The sequence below is a fragment of the Pyxicephalus adspersus genome, chromosome 2 (assembly GCF_032062135.1).
Source record: "Pyxicephalus adspersus chromosome 2, UCB_Pads_2.0, whole genome shotgun sequence".
Lineage (NCBI taxonomy): Eukaryota > Metazoa > Chordata > Amphibia > Anura > Pyxicephalidae > Pyxicephalus > Pyxicephalus adspersus.
Window position 1 is genome coordinate 121,791,070 of NC_092859.1, and position 20,973 is coordinate 121,812,042.

A 20,973-nucleotide genomic window follows, 5' to 3' on the forward strand; every position below is an offset into this window, starting at 1 on the left:
ATAGGCTTGTTCCAGATTGATTGTGAAGCAAAACCTCTTTGTTTCCATATGAAAAGGTTTTATATCTAATGAGAAGGAAAAACTTCCTTAATTTTTTCAATAAATTTCAAGTTTGCTCCACGACTTTGTCTAAGTTTTTAATTTTGGCCCTCTGTGTATTCAGGTCTGACACCCCTGACATAGACAAAGACATCCGACTCTCCTTGGCTTTGCTAACATGCAGACTTGTTAAAGTAACAGTAAAAATTGTTGCAGCTGAGGAATGGGGGAGAGAAATTTTAGAAATAAGTATGTCAATGACATTCCCCACATTTCTCATACGAAAGATTTCTTTAAAATAAAGTAATGCTTTAGCTGTTAATGTCAAGATTAGAGCTTAACAAATGTTGCTAGAGTTTGGTTAGGAAGAATATAAATTGGTGAATATTCTTTGAGGTTTGCTGAACCCAATGAGCCTGATTTATGAGCTCTCCGAGGCTGGAGTGAATACACTTTCAGAAGTGAAGCTGGGTGATCTGGAAAACATGGAATGGACTTTTAAAAATCATTTGCTTTTTACCAGCAAACCTTTGGAATCCTGGACCAGATCCATTCCAAGTTTGCCTGATCACCTAGCTTCACTGATGAAAGTGTATTCTCTCCAGCCTTTGAGAGCTTTCATAAATCAGGGCCAATGAGTCTGACGACACTAAGTCTATGGAAGATGAATCATCTGATGTTCTTATTGTATTTCATCTTGTGAATGTTTTAAGGTTATTCTCCTCTGGGTAAATATATGCAGCACTGGATGCAACATATTCCAAGAACACTTGCTCACTATATTGCTACTGTTAGCGTTCAACTCCTAGAGAAAATACCCTAAGAATGTTCCACCCCAGGAGAAAATAGCCTAAGGACAATCACTCAGCAGAACAGATGCACTAAGAACATTTGATCCTAAGAGAATATAGCCTAAATCCATTCACTTGGAAGAGAACAATCCCTTAAACATTGTGTGCTTGCATTTTTTAATAAGTTCAAGAAAACAGCAAACCGAGAACAGCAAAAGTTCATCTCAAACCCACTACAGGATCAAACCAAAAACTTATTCCTAGTCAATTTTACTGTTGTACCAAATCAATGGCTTGAGAATAATTATCTGCAGTCTCCATGCAAAGATTGGTGCTGATATCTCAGACTTAGTTATGTATCTTCTATTTTTCAAAAGTATGCAAACTTGTGATTTTTTTGTACTGCTTTTTCTTTTCGCAATAACCACAGTACACCAATTCAAAAAGTAAAAATGATTTCTGTCCTGGGAGTTCTGTGCATTGGTTTAATCTAGCTTCCTGTATGACTTGTCTTAACACATTAGCAGAGGCAGTAAGGTATAATGGCCAATACATATATATATATAGAGAGAGAGAGAGAGAGAAAAGACAGCGAGAGGGAAAGACAGAGGTTATATTTCTCTATTTATTATTATATTTCTAACTTTAAAATGCTAAAGAAATGTAGAATGGTTCTTTTTGTTTTTGTTAACATAAATCAACGTATATAATAATAACTTAAGATACATTTGGCAGCAGTCATTGTTGGGGAATGTGTTTTCACACACAACCCATTGGAGTAAAAAATAAGTAGTTTGCTGTTTAAGAACACCTGTCTTTAACAGTAGATTTTCTTACAAAGCTGGCTAATCTGATATAATGAAACAGAAGCAAGCAAGTTTCCTTACCTTGTAACAGTTTGGTATGGTTCAGCAGTTTGTAGCTTCTGTGTTAGTTGATGTGCTTTTATGGCTGTGTGACTTCATAAGTGCTGCATACAGAGAAATATGCACAGTGCTACCTTTGCATCCTGTCTTCTATGGGAGGTGTGAAGCAGCTCAGACTTTGTATGTACATGTCTGGAACTGTATATTAAAATGAGACATACAGCTGCCCTGCCCCACCAAATTTCATCAGGAGTCCATTCCAGGAATCATTTGTATCTCATACAAGGCTGAATGATACACACACATTGCTGAAAGCTTAGAAAGACAAGAAGGGGCAGGGGATACCCAAAACTACTGAAAATTCTGCAATTAAGGTCAGTGATCAATTTCAATATTCTACTGTGCAGAGGGATAACTTTAGGTCAAGGTTTAAATGCTTCATAATGCAAATTCAGAACATATGTGCAGCCACAGGCTGTTGTTTTATTCTATCTTTGCAAAGGTAATACTGTGTTGTAGTGTGTGGCAAGTGCAACATGTATAAGAAGAGTTAAGTTAACCAATTCACACAAATTAGGATTTGACCCAAAAACACTTACTTAAATATCTGCAGGTGCTTTGAGGTTAGTGCTGCCAACCATCCCTGTGTCTTGTCCTGTTCCAAAGTCAATCAGTAGCTGCTGTCATCAGACTAATCCTCACTTTAATCATCCTTCAAGTGCTGTTCAGTGTTGTTATCATTCACAGTATATAGGGATCTCTTTATACCTGTGCAATACCAGTTTGTTAATTTGCACTTCTTGCTTAGTTTTTTTCTATAAATGTATACAGGGCTCTTGTGTACATTGCAAGAAAAGATAAACTGGACATTTAATTCAATAACATGGCATCTTATGAACCAGATATATTGGGCAAAAACATAGCAGTCCACAGGCAAATGCATTGATTCAGCATGTTCATTGTGATTGCTTTAAATGTTCAGCAGACGGAGCATTCACTTGAAGGTCTACCATTGCAAAATTTTGCACTCTATCAAACCACATGTTTTTAGTTCTTCAGTTAGCAAAAAAAAATTACACCCACTGGCCACTTTATAACTTTATTAGGTATATCTTGTTAGTACTGTTTTTTTTATATAAAGTCCTTTATGCAAATCAACACTTTCCAAAGGTGATCCATTGGAGTGAGGTCTGGTGACTGTGGAGGTCTTTGAGTACACTGAACTCATTATCATGTTCAATAAACCAGTTTGAGATGATTTGAGCTTTGTGATGTGATCCCTCTAGAAGTAGTCATCAGAAGATGGGTGCATTACAGTAATAAAGGAATGGACATAGTCAGCAACAATACTAAAGTAGACTGTTGCATTTAATAGATGCTTGCTTGGAACTAAGGGGTCGAAATTGTGGCAAAAACATATCTCCCTTACACTATTACACTACCAATCTGAACCATTGATATATGGTAGGATGGACCATGCTTTCATGTCTTTGATATCCAATTCTAACATTATAATGTGAATGTCAAGACTCATCCAACCAGGCAACATTTTTCCAAACTACTCCTGTCTACTTTTGATGAATCTGTGCAAAATTTAGCATCAGATTCCTAGCTGACAGGAGTTATACCCATTGTGGTCTACTGCTGCTGTAGCCCATCTGCTTTGTGGTTCAACATGTTGTGCAGTGACTGATGCCCTTCTTGGTTGTAACAAGTTAAGCATGAGTTACTATTTACTTTCTATCTTACTCAAACTAGTCTGGCCATTCTCCCCTGACAAAACATAAAAGAACAGAAGAAACAAAGGCTTTTAGGCAAGGTTAGATAAAAGAAAAATGAAAATATTTATTTTTGTTTTAATTAACCTTGCCTAAAAGCCAGTCTTCCTACTCTTCTTTCGTGTTTTGACATATGTATAATTTATAGGCTTGCCAACTGTATTTTTGTTATATTAGGTCTCCTTTTGGTTAACCACCCACTACCTACCATTCTCCTCTGACCTCTGGATTCCAAAAGGCATTTATGTTTTTTTAGGTGAATCTGTGTATGTAATCATTGTAATTTAAAATGGTGTGAACAGACGGGATTTTAGTGCAGAACCATTCTGACAACTTCTATGTAAAATACATTGTGCTACATTGCGCTGCACTTGCACATCACATTGTACATTTTCAGCATATGTACAGATAAATGAATGTGAGTCATTGAGGTCAATCAAAATTGCTGAAGTCCAGCAGAAGACCTTGCGGGCATCACATCACTGGCAATTAGGTGAATAATGTTCCACTTTAAATATAATTGAAGCCAACCTGCTCCAATAGGTTTTCCAATTATTTATTTATTTTTCTGCTGTATTTAATTTGAGACATTTCCAGTCTGTTGTGAAAGGTAAAGGATATTTATAACTTACAGGCTAAACTAAAAAATCTTAGGAGAAGAGCGTTTGATTGCTTCATGTTATTTTAAACTTATTGGGAGCACATTCAACCTATAGATTTACACCCTGTGTCTTGTGAATTTACTGTCTAGATGCCTAGACACATTCTAAGCCTTCCTTAGTAACTATTCATACTCCTTACATCTGTTGCCATGTTTGCATGAAAGCAATTGTAAGAAAGCAATGTAATCATTTTGAAAGTTTTAAAAATCACAGCAAGATGAATTTGAAATATAACTTTTAATTATAAACTAGTTTGTGTAGTAGTTATGAAAAATTATTTTAAATAGGTGATGCAGCAAAAGGGAAAAATCTTTGGATCAATGACCACAATTTATCTGATTTACTGCATAATATGAGGGAAAAAAATCATATTGTAAGTAAAATTTTGTAGCATGGCAGATCAAATTTTAACAGACAACCATTTGCTGATTTTATTAGTTTAATGATATTCAAATCAGGCATTTTAAGAAATGTCTAAGAGAAACAGAGATTTTATACTTATCTCAGTCAAGAACCTGAGGCAACCTAAGTTTTGCATTCTGATATCAGTTTGCAATTTGTGCATGCAATTTTTAATGTACATGCAGCACAAATACAAATGTAACCACCTATCTTCCTGTGCAGGAACCAGCCGAACAAAAATAAATCAAAACAATTTATTGGTGTAATACTGATTGCTGGGTATCTGATAGTAACCAACCTGAATTTACTGTTTTAAAGCCAGTCCAGTACAAGTTTGGTTCAGAATGGCTACGATGGGTTATTGATCTGACCCCCTTGAATCCCGTAGCTCCTTACCTCTTTTGAGTTTCAGATTGTTTAATCATTTTGGAGATGGTTGGTTTTGTACCTTATACTTTTAGCATTTGTAGTCTACTCTGCAGTTTAATTTTTTTATCATTTTTGAGACAGTTAGTGCTTTAATATGTTATCAGATTTGCATGAAAATATTTTTCTTTTCTAAGTTTTAAATAGGAATGGAAACAAGCACCTATTATTTTGTCAAGGAATCCTGATTGGCTTATCCCTCAATTTTTATCCCAATATCCCACATTTTTTACCTGACAATGTTTTTGGGGATGTGATTTTCATATAATTCACATTTTTTTTAAATGGAAAAGCTCAAAACAAGAGCTTGAATTTTAATTTAAAAAAGCATTTTCCCTTTTTTTCACTACTTTGTAAAACATGCAGGAAAAAATAATGTATTCTCGCAAACTGCTAGCTTATCATAAGGTTAGAATTAAGACGAGGCAACACAATTTTGTACAATGGCAAACTTTTTACAGGTTTGTAATTTCTGAAATTCTGTGTTAAATTAGGGTGAATTTTGCAGTACAGTATGCCATTAACACAAATGCTATACAGAACTTTTGTAATCATTAGGATTTTATTAAATGTTTCTATCATATATTTCAATAAATTTAAATCTATTTAAACTTTCACACTTGAACAAGTGGTGACAAATCACAAAATATCCCTGATCCAGTCTGGGTTCTGACCCAAAGTTTGAAAGAAACATTAAAAAAATTGTTGCTAGCACAAAACTCAAATTTTGGATAATTCTTGCCTGGCATTTTCTGCCAATGCAGCCTTTAAGGATATGTAAAATGATATAGTTTCAAAAGTTGTAAAAATAAGCTAGTATGGCCCTTCAGTACATTTTTTTATTAAGAGATGTAACCAATCAATTCCCTACCTAAATATGGCTTTGCGGCGATGACTAGAAGAAGTATTAGTATAACCATAATACTAGTAAATAAAGACACTGTGGAACTATATGCTGGGCTGGTGTCGCTGGAGGACGCCGCGGGCTCGTGTAAAGAGCCTTCTGTAAAGAAATTTCACACCGAGCCACACTTGGGAACAATGCCATGGGGGGAAATAGTGTTTTATCATTCATAAGGCAAACAATTGGAGTTTTGTTTATAGCAATACTATCCTTGGTTTATGACAGTTATAGGCTTTTGTGTCCTTGTTTAGCTGTTAGATGACCTTGTCAAGATCAGCAAATGTTCAGCTACTCCAGAATTTAATGTTACCAAGTTTTCTAGTTAGGCCCAAAAGCTGTCAAGAAAGGAGCTAGGCATGGGCCAGCATGACTGAAAGGGGAAGGTCAAAAGGTAAGGTGAGGAAGAAGGGGGGATGGTCTGGTTGGGGGAAAGTAGTAGGATAGGTAGTTCAAGAAAGAAAACAATGGGTGGGTAAAGTAGAAGGCCTTAAGCAACGGGAAAAGAGGGGTTAGGCCAGAATTTTTTGAGTTGGAAGGAGAGAAGATTCCCACCTGCCCGCCCTGAGGTGGTCGGGTCGGTTGGGTGACGGGTAGGCGTTGGGCGGTGTGAGGTCCTCGGGAGACAGAGTGTGGTGTAGCTGGGTTGTTAAAGTGATGGAGTGTGGGGAGCCATCTATGGTATGGGGTCTCCAAACATGGTGAATTAGGTTAATGGGTGTTAAGGTTGGGGTTGTTATGCGTGATTGATATTGTTCCCGAGGCAGTGGAATGGCACCTGGGAGCACAGTAAAAAGCTTAGCAATTCAATGTTATGTGATTTAAATGTTAAATGTTTTTTTAATTTATTAATAATTATTTTATTAATGAGAATAATAAAAAATAATTAATGTTTAAAAAAAGATCTTCAAGATAACAGTAACAGCAAATGCACAAGTGAATTTAAGGATAAGAAGTAAAGCTACTTTGCATGCAAGAAATTGCTATTTTCCTAATGAGCATCAAATAGAATTTTTAGATATGACAAAAATGTTTAGGAGCCACTGAGTAGATTGCAGACAAGTATAGATCTTTACTACAAATATATGTTAATAAATAATAATATATATGTAAATAAAATATAATTATTGTCTGTTTCCTTGCTACCTCACAGTATCCAGAGATTTAAATTTGTTTACAAGGAAGTTTGTATGACTTTTATAGTAGATACATATTAGGCTGTTACCACTTGTAATTGTTTCCTGAAAACCTGTTAGTGTACACACCTTTTTAACTTTGGGAGTGTCAGACTTAGAAATTGAATGTGCTCATTATAAACTATGATGCATCAGTAATGACTGGGATTACATTAATGCATTACATGACATTACTATATATGCAGATGGTTTACAACAAATTCTTATAGTATAATTTAGTAAAAAATACAGTGCTAGTTAGTTATTTATTTAGGGCCTAAATGTATAAATAGACACCATTAATTTGCTTATTTATAATATTGGTGTTTTGCAAAACTTATTGGAAATAGGACACTAATGGCATTTAAATTATAGCTAACTTGAATAATGATATTTCATTTACATTTGCTGTAATAAAACCTCATTCTTTTATTCACCTATGCATTCAAGAAATCAAATTAGAATATATTTTATTATTTTTCTTGATTATTCCTTTATAACTATTTATATAGTTGCAGGACTACTTGTATACCTAAAACAGAAAGGCGTTGGACACGTCTTTGACTTCTGAATTAATACAATATAGATGGTAATAATGGAGTTGATTTAGAAAAACAAAGTTTTACTCAGCAAAGGAATAATTCATTTAGCTTAGTGAATGTGGTGATAATTTACTTTGCAATGAATCATGTGCAAATAAATGAAAAAACATGCTTTTTGTTGAAGACAGTAGGGCTTTCCTCAAAGCTAAGTTAAAAAAAATTTCACTGCAAAATGATAATTCACTTTGTTAAGTGAACAGCCTAGAATACTTTAGTAAATCAACTCCAATGTAAAATTAAACTTCCAGTAATAAAAATTGACAGTAGCAGCTGATCCTCTCTCGTAATAGCAGAGCCCACTTCCTCTTAGGAGTGATTTCTTGTGCAGTAGTTTATTAAAATACACAATGAAAACAAGTCTTTAACTTTGAAGAGTCCATTTACTTCACCACTGCTGGCTGGCTACTGTAGATCACTTGAAGGTTTATGGGTTGGAAGGAATGTTGGGAATGATGGTAGGGCCTGCCAATGTAATGCAGTGTAGCATTGCAATGTGAATTGTGGTGTTAGTGGCACAAATTATTCAATATTCACAAGCTTTGTTGAATTAGTCAATTAATTACAAAATGTAGGCTACCTGTATTGCGCCTGGGCACACAAACCACGACCAACTCCAGATATCCTTCAATCAGGCTTTATTCAATGTCATAAAGCACAACAAGGGTTAAGTCCAAACAAGCGAAGTACAAGAGGGTAAGGCAAAGACAGGTCAAGAACAATCCGGGGTCAGACCAGGCAGCAGGCAGAATGGCCGCAGGGAATTCAAACTAACTATGTCCCACCCCGCGGTGAGGCAGCTGAGTGCCACGCCCTCGGGGGGTACAAGAGGGATGCATGGTAGCACGCGCACCTCTTCCCACAGCACCCCTAGGACGTGCACTACTTTGCACATGCAAAGGAGTGCTGAGAGCAGGAGTTTCAGTAACCACGTCCGAAGGGATGCCGCCCGGCTGAACAGTAGTTTGGCCAGGACAGATCCCTCCGCCTGCAGAGAGAGACAAGCTCCGAGCAGAGCATCAGCCTCGGCCATGCTGCCTGCTACAGCGGCGTCTCCCTCTGTGGCTGGGATCCCCAGGAACACCGCGGGCTTGCAGGACGGGTAAGTTCCTTACACTACCCCCTTCTTCTGTCTCCTAAACCCTCACTGCTCATCCGCTAATTCATACCCCCCTCCTATAGTGTGCTACTTCCACTTCCTCTTAGATTGTAAGCTCTTGTGAGCAGGGTTCTCTCCTCCTGTTTCATTGTTTGAATATGTTTCTCATTTGCAACCCTTATTTAATGTATAGTCCTGAGTAATATGTTGGGACTATATACATAATGTCTAATAATAATAGGCTTTTCAAGATGTCCATCAGTTTACATTCTTGAAGCTACAGGTAATAGTAGACATAGTAAGTGGATATTGTGGTTTAGATAAAAAAATACATTATTTTTTTGCATCATATCTACTCTAAATATACTGTGATATAGCGTAGTAAAATATATATCATAGGAAATATAAAAAAAAGAAAATTGATTTCTGTTTTTTTCTACTGTGTCAACCATATTGATTACAAACTGCATTTTCTTACCACCAACCAAGGCAAGCATCAGTAACACAAGCAGCAAGTCCTACTAAAAGCTCTATCCAGATCAACCTACACCCAAAAGGTATGAAGCTGTTTAAACAATAAACTGTGGACAATAAACTGTTGGACAATAAACTGCGACCTGCAATTTTTTAATTAGCATACCAAATTGCAAAGCACTAGGAGAACAAATTACTGAGTCACTGGCTTTAGTTTGCTGTTTGTTTGCTTCAGGTCTAAATTATAAAAATAATAAAGCTGAACATAAACAATTAGACAATTTTTCAGATGTAGATGAGAAATGTTATGGTTTGTATTTCTGTTATGACAAGTTAAAGGCCAACATTTATGTAAAAATGTAATAAATGCATTAAATGTTTTGTTTGGAACTAAGACTGACCATACCAAGCCCCACTGAATTTGTGGAGTAATTTTTAGTTTAAAAATATATTATATTATTTGTCATTTGTTTTCAGGTTACCTCACTGAAAAATGAATTCAAAATGTGGAGTTTTGTATGCATCACTTATTCACATAGCCCTGTGGAGCTTCTCGCGTAAGTTTTTTATGGAGGTATTTAAAATGTTCTAACAATTGCTTTTTTTTATAGTGACTTAAATTTTCCTGCATCCCAGAGAAAGTATTATCACTGTAACAAGAAGTAGGAAAAACTTCTCTAGCTTCTCTATACTATTAGGGAACAAAGTGGTTCGAATAGACTTACATTTTTGGGTGGAGATGCACTTTTATTGTTTCCATTTAAAGAAAGACAAATACAATTTCTAAGTACAGACAATAAGATTATGTGGACATTTAGAATCTTCTATGTTCTGTACTATTTATGAGGATTCAGGGCACATTCACTAATCATTTACTGCACAATAATTTAAATCTGTTCCTGTGTACTAAAATGGAACTAACCCTAATTAGGAAAAAATTGTGAGCTCTTTATTGTAGGAGGAACAGGCAACGCGTCTTCTACAAAAAAAAAAAACAAACTTACCTGCTATATGGCTATAAATAGATTACATGTCTGATTTTATTATATACTTATATACTGCCTTATTACTTTTTTGTTAACTAGATGCACAGAATAACATTAATTGGGAAATTCAGCGCTTCGATGGCTGGTATAATAATCTTATTCAACATAGGCGATGTACTGCAGGTAAAGTCATGTTTAGATTACCAAATGGATGAAACTCAAGTAAAATTGTTTTTATTTAATAACATTGTTTTATTACATGACATCCAGTTTTTACATACCTAGGTATAAAATTTCCACTGTGTTTGGTATTGTCATATTCCTTGGACATACTATATTATAACATGAATAGAATATTTTCTTAGTGTGTTGTAGTTATTGGTTATGATCTATTTATTTTGACATTTCCTGTTTAGGTTCTAGACTGATGCGCCTTATGCCACCTGCCTATTCTGATGGAGTTTATCAAGCTATGCAAGAACCACATCTACCTAACCCAAGAAAACTCAGCAATGTGGCTATGAAAGGAGACTCTGGTCAACCCTCTCAGCGGAACCGGACAGTGCTGGGGGTGTTCTTTGGTAGAGATACAAAGCTTAATGACATAACAATTGTATTTGTTTTGCTTGCCAAAGTAGTAATAATGTAGCTTTCATGTGGCTTTGTAACATAAGGAGAATTGGTGAGCCTTCGACCAATCCAACTAAGTGGTGGCATGTTAACCTAAAACATATTGCCGGATAAAAACAAATTAATAAGTTAGTGCCCATAGTATGGAGGAAGTAAGTAATAAGAAAAGGAAAGAATAGAGAGGAATATGTGCCCAAACAATGCCTAATGCTTGTAGTAAAATAACAACCATGGGTCCTGCAGCCTGTTCAAACAGCTATGGACCTGCAAAGATCTGGTTGACTAAGGGTAATCCAGAGTTCTCACACAGGAATTTGTCATGTGTATCTGTTAGGACGCTAATTAGGTCCTCGTTGACATTCAGTCTGGATTTAGCTACATTTAAATGTAAATATGTGAACCTCCATTGTCTAGGTACAAGTGTACTTTAATTCTAGACTCAACAGCTAAATATACATGTACCATATATGTGGGAACTATTTACCTGCCAAAGGCAATCCAGACTGTGCAATCGGGTCCTGACCCCACTGCAGAGACTAATTAAAGAACACGCCTACTGATTGGAGAATAACGGAGCAGAAGCTCTCTTTCTATCACCATGCTTACTAATTGAAAATAAATATATATATAATATAAATATGTATAGATCACCCAGCTTCACTGATGAAAGTGTATCTTCTGCATTATATCCCCCATTATTATAAGTTTATTACTCCTAAATGTAATACATTTCACTAGTGTGTGCTACAATGATATTTCCTTATCATAACATTTTAATATGCATGGAGTGTGTGGGAACATTAAGATGATGTAATAATGCTGCATAAGCACAGCATCACCAATTGTTTGTTTAAGGTGTATCCTCAACACGATTTTCTTTGCATTTCTGTTAACCAACATACATTAAATGTTTTAGGGCGTGTTTTGAGTTTCCATATGAAAAAACAATGATGTAACTTCAAAACTATCTTTTAATGTCTTTAGAGCATGTGGAGGCAGAGAATAAATGCCATGAATTGTAATCAGTATCATGCTCAAAAGGATAATTAACACACATTTATTGTACTTTAAACCAGCAAATACTGGAACAAAATCACACTTTATTAAGAGAAAGGCTTTTCTTGGAGACTCAGATAAATCTTCTCTGCCACAGAAAATGTAATGGATAAGGGTCTTACTAAATGGAAACTTTGTAGTGCTACATGATCAGAATTCCACAATCTCTCAGGACCTGTGGGTTTTGTAGACTAAAGTTAAACTCCATCTTACCATACCTTGTCCTAGTGTTTAGTCCTGTTTTCCTGTATACTGTCACTTCCACAAAACAACCATTAGAAGCTGCAACAGGTATCTTAAGCTCACCTCATTACTTGTGTGGTGGATTACAAGTATCATTCATCCCACTCCCATCCACTACTCTTCCTGTCCTTCATCTTAAGCTTTTTATTTTTTCCTGTTAGTTTAGTGTGAGTATTTCCATGGGTGATCAGTGTGCATATTCAGTCCATTGCTCATATAGTGTGAAAGGCATAACTGTGGCCTGCAAAATCCCCTGTCCATATTGAAGTTTACTGCTGTCACGAAGTTAGTCATGATACTACAATGTTGTACCTCCTGTGCTAACAATGTGCCTGACCAAACACAGACATAAGGAGCTGAGGTTTGGTATTTACTATATTATTATATTATAGTAGTGACAAAAGAAAACTAATATTAAAGGTTAGTGAAATACTGTTTAGGTAGACTAGCACCGTATAGAAGGAGGGATCTGATTTTAGTAAATGGGTTCAACAAATGGTTGTCTGCACACTATAATGCAAAGCTGTAGGGTATGAGAACCATGTATGACACTAGAGAAAAGGAGGGTGACTGTGCTGATCATACAGTAAAAGCCCTAGCCTTCCCTGCAACTACCCTCTCTCTGCCTTTGATTGGTTACTGGTCTAAGATACCAGCAGAGGCTGTGGACTCTTTCTCCTGGCTTCATAGTCCAAGTAATTAACACTCTTCCTAAAGGACAATACACAGAGGGAGTACAAGGATGGTTTGAGGGTACCTCTAAGTTCATCTTTAAATTATTTAAAATAAACTTTGCAAAATTTAGCTTACCTGTGCACTCTGGTCTAGCACAATATTTCTTCTGATCCTCATTCTCTAAGGCTTCATGTTGGCTCAGGGGCAATGAAGCTGAATGCATTTAGATATATATTAGCTTCAGAGAAAACATATGTCTGACATTCATACATGTCAAAAACAATCAGCAGTTGGGAATACAGTTTGGAAAAAAATACCAATTTTTTTCTTATAAAAATCAAACCGAAACCAAATGATAGATTTTGATAGAAATTATATTCTTTTTTTATTTATAAGTGCAAAAAAGTTCCTTGCATCTTCTTTCCTCTCTTCTACCTTCACCTACATGACTATCTTGGTCAAGGCCTATTCCTTACTATCCTATTCCTTTTTCTTACAATCTTGGTTTTACCTCTGTTTCTGTCTTCTGTATTTTAATCAACTATTTTTGATACCTTAAAGTTTACTTAAAATATCTATACTTAGGATTGTGGATGCTGAAGCACATTGTTGATGATGGAAATAAACTGTATATAATGTCTGCAACAAGAATCTTAAAAAATACCTATCTTCTTCACCGTTGCAAGCCTATAGCTTTAAACAGATTCTTTGTTGGATAGTACTGTTGGCAAAAAATCTACATCAGTGGTTATATACCAAATGCTGTACAAACCTTCATTAGACATATGGTGCTATGTTGCAACAACTCCTTTTCATGGGTGCTAAGCTGTCATGTGATATGTTAATACTATTATTGGAAAATTATTTATTAAATCAATAAACAAGAAATACACTTTCATGTAATAAATTAACACACCACTGCATTGTATTTTAAGATCAGAGTGATATGAAGTAATACATTATGCATTAACAATTATTGTTATATGTGTATGACATGTACCAACCCCATGTAATGCTTGAAATTGGCAGCATCACTTATAATTATGACATCTTTTATGTAAACCTTTGATGGAACACTGCTGTTGTTGTTTCACAATTGGGACAGTGTAGTCCCATACACCTAATGATATATTTATAAAACATCTGTTTAACAGGTTATCATGTGATGTCTGAGATATTTAGGATTGAAGACTTAGGATGTCCGATTGAATTTTTAAACATTAAAATACCAGCTGGAGATGACATTTTTGATCCAGAAAACACTGGAAAAGTAGTTCTTCCCTTCAGGAGAAGTAAATGGTGTAAGGAGAGTGGAATCAGTCCAAATAATCCAAGATATCAGGTAAAAGAGGGCCTGGACCAGATGTTTATCACTGTAGCATGTAACTTTCCTTCTTACTTTCTAAGTGCAAAATACCTTAATGATAATAATACATTTTTACTTTTTTAACCTTTTTTGTAGTAAGTATTTGTACCATAATGGCCTTGTTAAACCATGTGTGTTTTTCCTCAGATGAATTCAGTAACTGCATGGATTGATGGTAGCTCTATATATGGTCACTCTCATTCCTGGTGTGATGCTTTGAGAAGTTTCTCTGGTGGAAGACTGGCATCTGGATCAGATCCCTTGTTTCCAAGAGAAGCAGATGACATGCTTAATATGTGGAGACCAGCTCACTATTCTGAAGAAAGTAAAGGATCTGGAATATTTTATGGTAATTTACTAAGTAGTACCTGTCCTATTCATTCTAAACGTTTAGCTCGGAAATTCCAAACTTTCTTAACTAATGATGAAGTATGCTGGCTTTGCTGCCTAATTATGTACATTGTCTATGCTAACTATCCTTTAAAGATATGTTAGATGCCTGGCTGTCTTGCATTGTCCTGGTAGTGACATCTGACAAGCTTTTACTAGGGGTAATTTCTTATGTCCTATGCTGGAACTGTAGTGGACCCAGCTTGATTCTGACACCCATAACTTTTGACAAGGGGGTGCTGAGAAGTTCCTGGCTTTGCCCAGAAAAAGGGGAGCCAGCGTTATGAAATAACACATTTATTCAACATTCCCCCTGAGACTGATGCACTTGGTACAGTTGCAGCTGCAGCTTTTCTAGACCGTTCAAATAAAAGTCCTTTGGTTGGGCTGCAAACCAGCTCTCAGCAGCATCTTTGACGTCAGAAATGTCCTCAAAACCTTGCCTCTTCAGGTGTTTCATCAAGTTTGGGAACAGATAATAGTCCGAAGGGGCCAGGTCAGGTGAATAGGGGGGATGGTGGACCAATTGGAAACCCAGGGAGTTCAATTTGGCAGCCGCAACGTTGGACGTGTGCGCAGGTGCATTGTCCTGCAAAAAAAGGATGCCTTTGGTCAACTTTCCATGACATTTCGTTTTAATCGCCTCCTTCAGCTGGTCCAGGAGGTTAGCATAATACTGTACGCTGATACTAGAGCCCTGAGGTAGGTAGTCCACCAACAGAATACCGTCTTTGTCCCAGAAAACGGACGCCATGGTTTTTTTGGCCAATTTCTGGGTTTGGAACTTCTTTGGCCGCGGGGACCTGCTATGGCGCCATTCCTTTGACTGTTTCTTGGTTTCAGGATCATAGATGTGGAGCCAGGTTCCATCCTCAGTAACTAACCTAGCCAAAAAGTCCTGTGCAGCTTCAAAATGGGCTAAAACAGCTTTGGATGTTTCAACTTGTTCCTTCTTCTGATCACTGTTCAAACATTTCGGCACCCACTTCGCTGAAAGCTTGCGCATGTCTAGGATAGTGGTGATAACAAACCCAACACGCTCCCGTGAGATGTCAAGTATCTGGGCTATCTTTTTTGTGGATATTCACCGGTCCTCAATAATGAGCTCATGGACAGCATCGCAGGTTGCCGGGTCAGTTGGGGTTCGGGGGCCCCCACTGCTTATTTTCAACAGTGAAATGCCCAGTCTTGAATCAAGATATTCAGGTTTTGACAGTGCTGTAGGAAGGATACTTCTCCCCCAGTGTTTGTGACATCCCAGTGTGAATGTCCTTTGCTGACTTTCCCTGGAGAAACAAAAACTTCATGACAGCTCGTAACTCCAACAACGTTAAACTTGCTTGTGCCTCTGCCATCTCAGCTTCTTACAAAAAGAAAAAATAGTTTTAAGAATCACAAAGACCTTACATACTAAGATATTAGGCTGTCATATGCCCCCACACTCATTTTCCTATTTCATCTGGAATGGGGCAAAGCCAGAAACTCAGCACACCCTCGTATAATATTATTTTTATTATTATTATTATTACACAGTAATAATATAGCACCAACATATTACATGGCGCTTTACACAGTCCAAAGCCATAGCTGTCCGTCAGAAGGGCTCACAATCTAATGTCCCTACCATAGTCATATGTCTATTAATACAGTCTAAGGTCAATTTACCAACTGCATGTTATTTGGAATATTGTATATAGTATTTGGTAGTTGAGTTTTTGATCTAAGCAATAATTACCTGTGTTGTGGACAACAATGGCAAGCAAATCTTTCTTCTCGTCTTAAGTTCCTAAAGTCTACAATCCATATTCAGTAACCGATTATAAAAATAATTTATTATAATGTGCAATTTTACAATTAAAACATATTGGGAATGTGGAGTGATCACCAGAGGAGATGGTGCAGTGGACTCTTTGCCATGGCAGTAGTGCTTAAATAGTTTCTGAACAAGCTAAATGACCATATAGTGTAATGATGGTGAGCAGCTCAGAAATGGGATGAGTATGTATGTTACATTGTCTACTCAGACATCTTTTCCCCAGAACCTTCTCAGGTATTAATGTCAGGGCTGTGCTTGGTAAGAGAGAATAAAAAGGACCCTTTATAGTGCAGTGCAGAAATTGAGAGAAATCAGCAGGATGAGACCATTGACCATGGATCGTAGTAATTGGTGTTACTGAAGTGGGGTGCAAAGTACTGACTTTCTTTTATTTCCTAAAATAGCAGGGATTATGTAAAGAATGCCCTGATTTATATCCCTACCTAGGGCTAAACTAATTACTGCTGTCAGGAGGTCATAGTGAGAAGCAAATATGACCTAGAAGCCAAGCTTTGTTAAAGTATGTCTTTACATGATATTCTCCCTGCAGTTCCCTCCTGGTTTGCGCTGGTTTATATTTAATGTGATTTACATATGTACTACATAATAAACAATTTAATAGATTCTTAAACCAGATTTACATAATATAAATAGAATAGGGTTAAACCAGTACTGGCATTCCTGAATGACCTACATTGATAAAAAATCTAATTAAACATGGCGTTTATTGTTGTTTATTGTCTCTTACATGCCATCCTTGTACATGTCAATTTATAGGTACTTGGGCTACTTTGTTCCTTAATACTGTTTGAGTCTTAATAATAATTCATAATTATGGGTAGGACCAAAGAGGTAAATCAAAGTAATTCTCCATAATGTGGGGGCATTAACTAAAGATGAAAATAGACAAAGGTTCTTTGTCTTTCCCAATGTATTTTTAAAAAAATAGTAATGATAATGATAAAAATGTCATAACATACGTAATTAGGTTAGACTCCACTACAGTCAGAAATACAATTTCCATAGGTAACACTTTCCTGAGTACATAGGAACAAAATTAGCAGCTTTTCTGACTGCTTATTAAGGTGTTATATAAAGCTTCATGACTCCATATTTTGGAAGGCAAAGTCCACTGGGAAGCAATGTAATATTGTTTAGTTTGTATAGCCAAATTAGCACTTCTTTCTTTGCCTTTTTTACTGATCACCACTTTATATTTCACAGTCATGACCACTGAATGATTTTTATTCCATAATTTACCTAATTTGGAAATCCATTGTCATGATCAGTGGCCATATGCTTACATTGCATCTTTGATAGAGATCATAGCAAAACTGCTGATTAGACGTTTAAAATACTACTAAACCCCATTGTTGCCTATGGCATTGTCCACTTTTAAAGTGTTGCAAAAGTGGCAAAAGATAAACTATAAGATGGGTATCACCATCTATCAACAGTGAATTTATGATCTTCTAAAAGCAACAATCTTTTCAGCTGATCGCCACTTTTAAAAATATGTCAAAAGGCTGTAATTAAAAAATGGTGTTAGTTGTGCATAAATAAATACTCTTATATTGTTAGATTACTTTCCTGGAACAAGCATGCAGTAGAAAAAAGTCTGAATGAACTTCTTATCTGTATACATGTGAGTGTGTTAAAGTGGTGATTTAAATGAAGCTGTACTTACATAAACAATTCAATTCAATATTTCAAAAATTCGTATTTAACTTTTCTTTTGCTCATGATTAGGTATTCAAATTCAGCTTCACCTTATTTACTGAACTAAAAAAGCATTATTATTGTAACGTGAACATTCTCTACTCTATTAGCTCTAGCAACTTAGATTGTTCTGAGGCCACTGGATTAGCATAATGGCCAGGAAACAAGCATTTTAAGAAGCTTAGGTGTGCAATCAAAATACAACTTTAAAAATATGTTTTTACAAAGTACAAATGTATGTCACGTACAAGAAAACAAAACATGCTATAATACTGATTTTTTTTCAGGTTTTGGTAATGCCAGGGCTAATGAAAATCCTTTCCTTCAAGCTGTAAGCATAATCTGGTTTCGATTTCATAACTACCTAGCTGATGAATTCGCCAAAATACATCCGGATTGGTCAGATGAAGACTTATTTCATCATGCCAGGAAATGGGTAATCGCCTCATACCAGGTAAAGAAAGTTTAAAGATTGTGTTCAACCTAAAAGAAAAAAAGAAAAGGAGAAGAAGAAACTTGCAGAAGGTGGCGAGATCTTTTCATAAATGAGGATTAGCTTTGAGAGGGGTTGTAATACCGCAATAGACAGCATATGGAAAAAAGTCTGAACTTTTGCTAATATAAGACCTGTAAAATCTTTTATCTTTGGATCCTTTGCTGACTTTATATAAAAGCTGTCTAAATATTGAATCTATTTTATTGACAACCTTTTCAATTGACTCACATTTCCTCCCATGCAGTGCCTACTTTATAAAAGCATCAGAAAATTAAGATTCAATTCACAAAGTTAACATACCAGGATAAAGAATCCCTTTTCCCCCAAAGGACACTTTTTTCAATTAGCTTTCAAAAAATGGTCCCATGGCTCAAACAAAGATACTTAAATTGGGCTTTATAGCCTGTAAACAAACTGTACAGCCAATATGCAAATATGCAGATTTAATGGATGCCATTGGAAGGACTCAAACTAACTAAGATGCTCACTAACACTGTACAGATGCCATTCCTTACCCTTACTGAAATTGTTCTTTTCTTTCTACACCCTCCTCCATACCCCACTCCATGCTTTTTCTTTCTTTAACATCCTCTATACATACATAATATATTGTCATGATATTTTAACAAATTTTTTGTGATGTCAAGTAAAATAATAAAAGTTTGCAGCCTAATGTAAGAGGTCTGATATCGCAGCAGAGGTGGTTTGTGACAATGATTAACCATTATCTTTTTAGGTTGACAAAAGTGCCATTTGCTTAGCCCCTTGTAATGCTGGGCACCAGCTTAATCACATTACAACAATGCATGTTATATCCTAAACTATGAGCTCCAAGTATTTTAATTAACTGACTGGTATCATGTAACCGAAACTCTAATACTAACTATAACTGTTGTCATTTTTCTTTCTTAATATATATCTTGTTTTTTTTAAGAATATCGTAATGTATGAATGGCTGCCCATCTTTCTTCAAAAGCAAGTATTGCCTTATCAGGGTAAGAATTCAAAACATTGTATAAGACCAGAACATTCATCAATATTTTCTTTTATAGCACCAGTGCAAAGTAACTTGGTTCTTTGTTTTTAATAAGTGTTTTGTTCTTTATAGGTTATCACCAACATGTGGACTCCAGCATAAGCAATGAATTTCAGGTTTTTGCTCAGTTCATATCATCCTTGGTCCCATCAGGTGTTTATGCCAGGTAAATGATAATTAGTAAAAAATAATAAATTGCTACATTACAAAAGAACTTTCCTACCTACAACGGGTGGAATGATTAGAGGATTATACAAAAAGAAAAACAAAAAGACCCTTGTAGAATGTAACAGGATTTTACAGGAGTTTAGATGGATCAGATATCTGCTTTCACTATATAATTCTATCCACCGTTGACTTCCTGTTCAGTAATCTGTTTGAAGGACAACACAGTACGTTTTTTGTAAGGCTAGATTGATAATATATGGTAACATAAAACTATGTGAAAAGCTAAGCTTAATCTGCTAATAAATACACTGATTAAGCAGCAAACAAAAATTCTCATGGCTTATAGATGCCCACTACAGATATAGAAAGGAAGGGGTTATTGATGTGGTTGGACAATTCTGCTTCTGTTTTCCTTCTCAAAACTCTAGGGCCCACCACATCCTGCAGTAACTTACTGAGCCATTTCAATTACACAAATTTTATGGCAAGTTTAGTACAGCTGTAAAAACCTTTTTTAGCACCTACAATTCTTGAAGCTGTATTCGAAGATATAAATCCTTAAAGGTTAAGTAGAAATGGTTTTAGATGAAAGAAATGAAAAAGATTTGTGTCTCTCATAGTTTTCCTTATTTGTCAAGGCCAGTGAAATAAATAATGTCACTTACATTCTACACATTTTGAAAAAAACTATTAGAGAACAAAGGAAGTATTATGGCAAATCAATCAGCATCCCTAGTCAATCAGCTTAATTATCTATGATTCATTTATGTATGGATTGAACTTAATGTTTTCAAATGACAAAAAATCATCAAAGCTGTTAGCTGAAAGCATAAGCTGACAACTCAAACTTTTTATATAATAAAAAAGTCCTTCTTTACAACATGGAACCCGCCTTATCTTCAGACTTCATGCTTTACTCTACAATGTAAGTTCCTATCAGCAAGTATATAAGGATGTGCCTATGGACATGCAAATAGTGACTTTGAGAAAGTATTGGTGCTAAAAGAGGATTTGGTTATGAATATGTTATGAAGTGACAGCTTATGCTCCCAGCTAAGACTTGCAGCTTATATCATACAATATGATCACTCATGTATTTGAAGTACAAATACCTTTGTTTCTCATAGAAATAACCCAGATTCACTCTATAGGTTTTTATACTTCAATTGCTAACATAATA

At 35.8% G+C, this 20,973-nt stretch overlaps 1 protein-coding gene across 1 annotated transcript in view; it reads left to right on the forward strand.

The window, feature by feature from the left end:
• The first annotated feature begins 6,234 nt into the window (after window positions 1–6,234).
• LOC140322527 (dual oxidase 1-like) overlaps window positions 6,235–20,973 on the forward strand; it is a 49,399-nt gene continuing 34,660 nt past the window's right edge. Inside the window, exons 1-8 of the mRNA XM_072399084.1 lie at window positions 6,235–6,259; window positions 10,298–10,381; window positions 10,615–10,779; window positions 13,957–14,144; window positions 14,316–14,517; window positions 18,381–18,547; window positions 19,524–19,584; window positions 19,698–19,791. Coding sequence (XP_072255185.1) covers window positions 6,235–6,259; window positions 10,298–10,381; window positions 10,615–10,779; window positions 13,957–14,144; window positions 14,316–14,517; window positions 18,381–18,547; window positions 19,524–19,584; window positions 19,698–19,791 — 986 coding nt within the window. The remainder of the gene's footprint in view (window positions 6,260–10,297; window positions 10,382–10,614; window positions 10,780–13,956; window positions 14,145–14,315; window positions 14,518–18,380; window positions 18,548–19,523; window positions 19,585–19,697; window positions 19,792–20,973) is intronic.